At 33.9% G+C, this 10,089-nt stretch overlaps 1 protein-coding gene across 1 annotated transcript in view; it reads right to left on the reverse strand.

The window, feature by feature from the left end:
• LOC150106916 (oxidation resistance protein 1A-like) overlaps positions 1-5,850 on the reverse strand; it is a 324,024-nt gene extending 318,174 nt beyond the window's left edge. The window contains exon 1 of the mRNA XM_090393372.1: positions 5,365-5,850. Within this exon, the coding sequence (XP_090249498.1) occupies positions 5,365-5,429 (65 nt within the window). The 5' untranslated portion in view covers positions 5,430-5,850. The remainder of the gene's footprint in view (positions 1-5,364) is intronic.
• Between the last annotated feature and the right edge of the window lie 4,239 nt (positions 5,851-10,089).

Below are 10,089 nucleotides of genomic sequence, written 5' to 3' on the forward strand. Positions count from 1 at the left end.
ATAATTTAATAGAAATAAGGAATATTATTATAAATCCGTCCTTATTTCGTAGCCGAATGTATGGAAACTTTTTAAAAAAATCGAAAATAGACCAGAGAATTTATGAGAATACAGTCATTGGCATTGGCATTGCCTTGGCTTGCACGACTTAAAAGAAACGAGCTCTGGACAGGAGCTCGTGTCTTTTTAAGTAGTGCCAGGAGCTCTTATAATGCTTCCTCGCTTTCTAGACGGGATTTGAACTCGGGTATTTTCAAACAAACGACAAAGTTGCGACGTCATCGTGAATGTTCTGAGGCACTCAGATTTCCAAAATTTGAAATTTATCTTTAAAAAAAAAAAATCTTTGAAATAACTTTTTATTTCAATGTAAGAGGTGAAAATATTCATGTGAAAAGAAAACAAGTCTCTGCATAGCGTACTTCAGAAGAGTATTAGAAGATGGAAAGATTATACTCTTCATTGTCTTAATACTCCTTAGTGCAGTAAAAAAAAAAAAAATTAACTAGAAATGTATAAGTGAAAATGAAAGAGACAGAATGCAAGCAGCAGAAAGCCTACTTCTGACATGGCGTTGTCTTATTCCCACAGCAATCAGTATTGTGATATCGTCAAATGAAAGAATAAAAATGCTGTCATCTTTAGTCAGATGAAGGAAACTCCAAAGCAAAATATTATGATTATGACTGTTTTCGTAAAACGCAAGATCATGATTCAAACTTATTATGTCTATCAATGTCTTATATTCTATGACTAAACTGTTCTAGTTGACGGAAGCAAGGAGTCCGAGTGTCCAGGAGGAAAGCGAGGACACACCCATAATTAGACCGGCTAACTCACCTGCAGCTGAAGAGTAGAAGTAAGAGAATCAATCTTAAGCACTGATACATTGCTGGATGAAGAACAAACAACCTTTTCAACATTCTTCTATTCCTTTCGTAACTTTATGTGATCTACCCGAATGTTTCTTAGTTGGTATATTGGCGATGCCTTTTAGTTGGTAAGATGGTGATCTCAGGTGCTGCTATTGCACGAAGTGATTATCAGTTATTCGATCTTGCTCAATTTAATGTTCTGATATTCAATAAAACTTCGATATTACAGATACCTCATCTAAGGGGGGAAATTCGAATAAACCCGCCTTCAAATAGTTATTTGAAAGCTAAAATCAACCTTCTGCAAATGTTTTTAAATTAACTTTTGTGTACCTATAGGTATTTAGCATTAAAAGTTGACCGATATAAAGATGTAGCGAGAAAATGTACTTCATATTTTATCACAATTGTTATTTCCAACACAGATGGAACGCTTTTTTTTTTTTTTTTTCACGCAGCGAACACTTAATCTTATATATAGAAGGCGTTGTCGTCTATCATTCTTTGCGAACAATCTAGCAATTTTCGTAGGATTTCATATCGGAAGTAAACGCAATGTAAAGAAAACAAACGTTTATGTTTTAAACATTTTCGTGCCAAACGATAGACTTGTAACCAGTAAAAGTTAATCTCTCAAATTAAAGCAGAACCTATTGTTGCTATGGAAACATGAAAGTATAATGTTACATAACATAATCATCAGTTTAAACCAAATAAAATATGTATTTAGATTTTCGGAAAAAAAAAAATTCTAACTCATTGCAAACATACAAGAATTACAGTTTTATTGGGCTTATTTCTAGTGGAGATAACATAATGAAAGGGCAAAAGTTAGTAAGTTTAATGACGAAAAAAAAAATAACAATTTAAGAAAGTATTGCAATAGATCTCAGTATAGTTGGAGGTAGGCACTCACATAGCGATGCAGAAACATGCGAGAGGTTCATACACCTTATATGACCTTTCGCTTAACATCCGTCGCTATTTCTCTTGACCATTTTTAATTGGCAAATATAACACTTGATGTGAGAGCTGATTTTTAATAGGAATATATCCCACAGACTATTGCGGACAAAAAGAAAAAGTCGTAAGGGTAATTAATGTATTTGCATTACGACATTACATAGAAACATATAATAGCACACAAATAAATATACTTTATTCGAGTCAGTAATTTCTTCAAAATCTAATTATGTTTTATAAAGCACACCTCAGTACAGCATAAGCCATATTTTCGATGGTAATTATTTTCCTACTACAAGGTTGAGATGATCAAGAAAATTATTGTTGTAGACTCATCGATTCATTTTCTTGAAATGATCAATAATTCACTTGATGGGCTGGAAGGCAGTAGTAGAGAGAATGAGCTTGACCTTAAAATCGTGCTATGGCTATAGCCGAGACAAGCAGAAAAAGTGCAACGAAAACTAGTTACAAGCGATTTCATCGCTTAAGGTTTTGATCGTCTATGATTATTTGACTGTTGTAATAAATAGCGCAGATAGAATCATTTGGACGCATTACCGACCTCGTTCATCATTTATGTGACACTGGCTTTACGAGGTGAGTTCGTTACTTTTTCATAGCTATGCCAAATTACTGTGATCGCATTAAAAATAATGAAACTGACCGCATACCATCAAAACGCAGACGATTTACCAAACGAAATGTTTCATTAATCTATAGCATTTAAAATTTATTTTCTGCTGATAAAATAAGATTATCTGAACGCCACCTTTCGGAAAGCTAACTGTGGCAAATAAAGAAAATAAAATAAAACCTATTTGTAGAAAAGGTCATAAAAATATTATTTATGCGCGCATTCGAAGAGGTCGGTAACACAGGGGGTGGGGGATTCCTAAATATTTCACATTACAAATCGAATTTGTATATCGTTTAAATATACTGTATTATCATTTAATGTTGGATACGGCATAAATTACTTTTTTACCATTAACGAACAAAGCGAATTCGATTATAAAAAGACTGTAAGTTTAATTTATTAAAAGAACGTAAATATAAACTTCACTGGGATTCTCAGTTCATCTCTACAATCGTTATTTTTGCTTTTTATTTTATCAACGGATTCAAAATACATGAATTTTTTTCAGCAGAGAATTGAACATATGGCAATACATTATTTCCTATAATTTACATTGTTCACCTAGACAAGAGGTTATCGACGAGCTTGGAAAAGTATGTGAACTGTTTTTTTATTATTTTTTGCATACTTTTTAAAGTAATGATCAAAGATCGGCAGAAGGGATCCTGAATTGTTTCCTTTTATCCAGAACACTAGAATTACTTTGTTTTGCATTTCTTTTCTTTTCAATTAATATTTTTTAGAAATAATTATCTTAATAATTATTTTATTGACCTTTCAGGTATTAATAAATTAATACATTTTAGGAACTAAATATTTACTATACATATATAGAAATATTAATATGCAACAATTAATATATCACGCATTTCTAATAATATAACTATATGACTAAATGGAATTTGTTATTTATACTGTTTAAAAATTAGATGACTTTTATTAGTGCAGAGACTTAACGTATTACCCATCTGGACGATATTGTAACTAGGACGGAGTGAGTGGGGCACTTGATCCGAACACATCAAATTCAGGATGGCAATGTATACACAGAAAACAATGTTTTGGGTTATTTTACTGCATTTTCAAAGAAAAGAGCTCTCGATAAAAATTAAAAACTAAGAGACCTTTATATGGAGAAAAAAGAATAGCATTTTGTAACGGGTGGAAAAATGTAGTTAAAACAAAACTGTACTGGTAGAAATGTTCCTGTAAAAAACCAGACCCCAAAGTAATACAAAACCCTGGGAAACCAGATTATAGATTCCTTCTTATATTTTCACTGGCAAACGGAGATTTTAACAGTAATATCTTTTTAATTCTAAATGTCATTCATAAATAAATGTCAGAAAGGCGCTGCAAGTAATGACTGTTGTGCTGTGACAATGTACGTTGTACAGCGCTACAAATTATGTGTTTGTTGTTATTCACATTTTAAGTTCGTGTCTTCCTGGACACAGTCTACCACTCTACAGTTTGGGAGACACTACCATAGTCTCTTCTGCGAGAGACCATAACTTTGGTCACGTTGGTTTTGTTTCGAGATACGGAAGGTCGTCAATTCAAGGCTTTGCTTGCGACTGGTTGGAGTGATCTATTTATTAACAGGAGATGATTTACAAAAGCATAATTAAAATGAGGCATTGAAGGATTCTGTGTGTGTGTCATATAGAACTGTATACTGTACTATACAATGTAATGTTCGGAACTATACAGTCCCGTATCTATCTGTGTAAGTGAAAGTTTTTTTTTTATAAAAAGGCGAATATGACATTATGCGTGTGATTGAAGATTTAATAGTTAAATAGTAATTTCAAATATATTTACATATGAGTATATATTTGAAAATATCTGAATATAATTCGAATATATTTTCTCTCCTTCCCAATAGCAAAATAAATAAGTAAATAATAAATTAAGGAAATGGGTCGCGGTACATGAGCGAATTCAATTGCTAATCGAGAATAGAAGGATTGCGCATCCGGTCTCTCTCTAGACAACCATCGGTTTCTTGAGACCAGCTTTGTGGGCAATAACAGAGAATTAGCTCATCGATACTCAATGAATTTTGTTTGCTTTTTCTTCCTGGCAGTAAACTGAAGTATTACAGCTCAAAGGAAAGCTTATATTAAATCGAATGTTTAAAAGATCGATACAAAAAATGCTACAGATTAAGGGAAATTGTGTCCAGTCATATTTATTAGTAGAGAAAACGACCATGAAAAACTCTACCGTGAGGTAGCTTCTGTTTGGCATTTATTATTTTTTTAAAAAAGGAAAGCAACAAATTTAGATTGTTAATTTGAATGCTAAAAGGAATAGGGGTCTGGGAGGAAGGGAAAAGTACCAGTATAATCAACAGCAAGATGCTTTTTACAAGATTTCGTATGCAAGAAGTGGGTACCGAAGAAACTTAAACTTTCTCCTTTTTCTTTCTCGGACAACATAAATGATACGCAAGTTAAAAATTGGAATTTTTATATAAATATAAAAATTCCAATTTAATTATACTTTCTCTATGATAATAATGTCCTAAGATGAATCTCTAGCTTTACAAGCTGACAAAAAAAAAAAAAAAAGTATCATTGCCAACGACCCAATCCTTCATAAAACTAGCCTCTCGGGCATTTCTCCGCAAACTTATAAGTTTTCTTTGCAGAATCTAGTGTAATAAACAAAAATAGATTTGGTTCCAGTTTCACAATTATCGTGCAACAACTTCAGTTTCGGTAGAATTAGTCTGCAGTACACATTAAGGTATCTTAAATCTATTAAATGCAAACAGTTTTTGTTAGCATTTTTTTAAAAAAAGATAAATAAAGGAGCACAAATATTAATACAAAAAAAAAAAAAAAGTCAAGGAACACGTGAATGGAACACCTGACTTACTGCCAAGAAAGTCCGATGCCATGGAGCCGTTCCCTCAGAGATCGCTGTCTTGCCGGGGCCGACATCAAACCTCGTGGACCCGAGATCAAGAAGTTTTCGTTATCCTTCGAAGCTGAAGAAAATAAGTCAGCCTCAGTTGCACCAGCACGTTACATTTTCCGCCTTATATCCAACGTTATTCATAGCAGTTGGTAAGCCGCGATGCCCTCACCTGTGCAGATCACGGCGAGCGCCAGTACTCTCTCTCCCAAATATAACAATATCTGAAGACGATAGACCTCTACGGTAGGACGCAGCGTCCCATAAGGTGATTGAATATGTGCAAAAGTCCTTCAACCAAAGCGCTTCTTTCTTTGACACATTGTAATCAAAGAATAACTGTGCAAGAAAACTTCCGACCAAACCTCCCACTTCTCCGTTAACTCCCGACAATCGGTGCGAAGCCACCCGCTAACGTAGGTGCCGAATGCGAAAGCAGTCTACCATCACACTGCTTACTTGCTGTTTGCACCGCCATCTTTTGTAACGATCCAAAACTGCAACATAAGTATCTGTATTGAATAGTAACACTAGCGTCACCTTGTAGTGAAGCTGGAAAGTAAACCATGAACTCAGGAGTAGATGGATATGAAGTCAATAATAAACTTCGTCGATTCTGGAATTTAAAAAAAAAAAATCATCAAAAGGATAAAAGCATTAAAAACTTGTGGCGTGATTCGTTAGACTTTTCACACACACACACACACACACACACACACACACACACACACACACACACACACACACACACACATTTATTATTATTATGCATATATAATAAGGTAAAAGTTTGATCTATATAATCAACATACTTAACTTTTTTTTTAATTAAACATAACACGAGAGTTTCACCTGCCGTAATCTTTTAGCAGGATAACCAATTGTAAAATTAGTGAATGTTATTGTTATTTTTACAGATTAATTCACAACTATTGTAAATGAAAGGTTGCTTTATATTTTATTGATTGGATATTTATTAAATAGATCAAAGAAGGGGGGCGTGGAATGCTCTCTTTCCAAAATATCCGAGCGAAGAAATATGGGATTTTTTTTAGTTCAATAACAATAATGTAATAATAGTGCACATTAAATTTTGAAATAAATATTGTTAGAAATATTGTGAAATGATGAACAAAATTATTTATTTATTTATCTGTTTATTTTTGGTAGAAGATAAAGGGAAGGATTGTTTCGACAGCAGTATATCTCAACTTTTTTTTTTTTTTTTTCAAATCTTGATACTTTATTGTCTATGGTTTCTACTATCAATAAATAAATAAATAAATAAAATAAAATAAGGGAATGTAGTAGCCGATGCTTCCTCCGAATACGTTCCTAATACAACACAGTTGCTAGAGAGCATCAAATATTGTTAAGTATAAATATAAATTGAAATCTTTAACAAATGAAATATGAAATGAAATATTTTTTTTTAATTTTTAATAATGTATTGCGTTTTTAAATAAACTGTTTATAGGTAAAATACAGTAGAATGACTTGTTTTAAATAGTAGATGCTGCTATCGTTTCAGTTACACTGTCTGTCGCACTCATGAAAAAAATAAAACAAAATAATAATGATTCCAATCCACATTAGCACTGTGGTATTGAGTATTGTATAGTACGCCCACAGATACTTCGATGCTTCTGCGCATGTGAAAAGAAGAAGAATCTATAATTTCCAATAATTGGGTAATCAATCCGTATTGTGGGACGAGTGTTTATTATTACACGTCGGAAGATTAATTTCTCTTTTATGATCATTATAGCTTTTAAAGTGGTAACTATTTTGCTTGTATAACAGTTGGAAAATTTTACATATGAAGTACGTTATTTCACGTGTTGGTGACCAATTCGTACATTGCCTTGTTTCTTTCTCCCCTTCAACATGAATTGATTCTTCTTGGCAGTCTTCCAACGACAGCTCTCGCTTATGTGGTCGGACTGTAACAAAAGTGTCGAGAGAGAGAGAGAGAGAGAGAGAGCTGGAGAATACAAAATTTATAAGCATTTGACAGAAAAGTGTTATTGTTGTTGTTAATGAATATCTCCATGGTATCCAAATACACATCGCATGAGGCCCATAGCATAGTTCACAATATACATATCATACCATACACAACCCAATCAGAATTTCACCATGGGATGCAGAAGCTAACCAGCATTCACACAATACAACAACCGCGGGCAACTCATTCCACTCATTCATCGCCCTGGTAGCAAATAATCTACACCTCACATTCTTTCTAATTAAAGGTTTACTCAACTTCTAATGATAACCTCTTGTTCTATCCATGCCTGTCATATAGTGATTAATTTCTTCCACTTCCATTCCATAAACCCTTTCAGCAACTTGAATGTTTCTATCATGTCACTACCCCGCCAATTTTTTATAACCCACAAATCTTCAATCTCTCTTCATACTGAACATTCCACAGGCCCGAAACCATCTTAGTTACCCGCCTCTGAATCCTCTCAACCACTTCCACATCATCAAGAATCAGGTGACCAAACCTGAGCGCAATAGTCCAAATGGGGCCATATCAGAGACTTATAAAGAGGAATGACGTTTTTGTCCCTACTAGTCGACGTATTTTTGAGCATCCTGATCTACAAAACTGTTTTTCCAATTTTTGCAATATGACCCCAAAACTTTAGTTCCCTATCAAAGATAATACCCACATCCCTGGCCTCATCAATTTCCATCAATGAAACCCCATCAACAGAGTACACAGACCGAAACTTTTTTCAATCCAAAGTGAATAACTTTACATTTAGCCACATTAAAAGAAAAACCGTTATCCTTCAACCACACTGACTGCTTATTCAAATTCCTGCAGGATTGCTATATCGCCTTTATCCCAACTTAGCATCATCAGCAGACAGTGGACATTACTCTTAAAATTATCTCCAATATCACTGATATGCAGATTAAACAGCATTGAACCAAGAACAGAGCCTTGTACCACATTGCTGGTCACTTTTCTAATCTTTGATTCTGCTCCACCATAGAATATTCTCTGATATCTCTGACATTCACCCGCTTATCCATCCCACCAATCCAGTATCCATTTTGCTTTAACTTACTTAACAGATTCGAGTGCGGTATTCGGTCAAATGCTTTTGCAAAGTCCAACAATAGTCTAATATAGGTATTATTTTATCCAGCTCTAGCGTTACTTTATTATAGAAACAAAGCAAATTACTAAAGCAAGATGTCCCCTTAACAAAGCCATGCTGATCTCTAAAAAGATTCAAATTATTATTGACCCAATCTTGAATTCTGACTTTCACCAACGTTTCCAAAACTTTAACTATCACTCCTGAGATAACAACGTGTATGTAATTTTCAACATCTGTTTTGGACCCACTTTTATGCAATGGAACTATTATATCTTCCTTCCATTCTTTAGGGACACTACCTGAGCTGAGATTTGAATTAAAAACCCTAGTCAAGGGTAAGGCTTTACCTTGCACATTCCCACAGTACACGGGCCGAAATTCCATCTAATCCTGTGGAATTCACAGTGAGATTTTTTAGTATCCAAAGCACCTCCAGTTCGTCAACTTCAAAGACCAAATCCACTCCTCTCTCATGAGCAGTTATTGTACCTTCATCCTGACGATAAATCTTCAAAAAACAATCACTCATTAATTCAACTATTTCCTCAGGTTCTTTTACCTTTATACCAACAGAATTCAACGATAGTTTCTCCATAATCGTTTTACTTTGTAGTCGCTACGTAGCGAAAAATTATTTAGGATTCACTTTGGAATGTTCACGCAGTTTCATTTCATAATGTGATTTGACATTCGTTATTAAGTATGTCACCTGTCTTGCCTGTGCCTTGTACTGTTCTTGTACTATTATTGTTAGTACGTGACACCTCCAAAGAGACATCGATGACTGTCTCTATAAATAAGTTAGGGAGAAAGTCATCACTGTCTCCCTGACTTGATCCTTCAACTACATGACCAACAACAACGTGTATGTTATGGCCGATTTGCCTATATGAGGGATGAAGAAAAAATCCTGCTACATTCGTATGAGATCGGCTAACTCCCTTGAATTTAAAAGAAAAAAAAAACATATAATGATATCTCTTGTCGACTAGAATCGAACTCAGTTCTCTTCCAATCGAAAGGCAACGTACCGTCGTTTTCCAATTACTCTACAGAGATGCTTAATATTGCCTACATGTCATTGTAATAAGCTGTTTCCATTAGTAAACCAGGATGTTGCACATTTTCACCATAATAATGCGTTTAGAGTTTGGAAATTTTAAATTAGAAATCAATTTAAGGGAAAGAAACGTAATAGCTCTTGAATGGACGAAGTGTGGATGCTTCCTTATACTTCGTTCATCCAAGAGCTATTACGTTTCTTTCCCTTAAATTGATCTCTAATTTAAAATTTCCAAACTCTAAACACATGAATCAGAGGCACAGTTCTTCCCCAAGTTAATATTGATACACAGCCCATTTTAAAATAGAATTGGTTAAAAAGTTTTCTCTGATGCACGTAATATTATTTGATGTACTTATTTGTATAATTATAATGAGTATTAGTTGCACGAAATGCTAAAATGTGTTTAATATAATGCACCATATAAAGCAGAATAAATTAGATTGAAGAATTGATTAAAAAAAAAAAGATTGGCTGATTGATGTTTGTCTTGTAGGATAA

The sequence above is a fragment of the Typopeltis vanoorti genome, chromosome 5 (genome assembly GCF_054136105.1).
Source record: "Typopeltis vanoorti isolate ZY-2024b chromosome 5, IOZ_Tvanoo_1.0, whole genome shotgun sequence".
Taxonomy (NCBI): domain Eukaryota; kingdom Metazoa; phylum Arthropoda; class Arachnida; order Uropygi; family Thelyphonidae; genus Typopeltis; species Typopeltis vanoorti.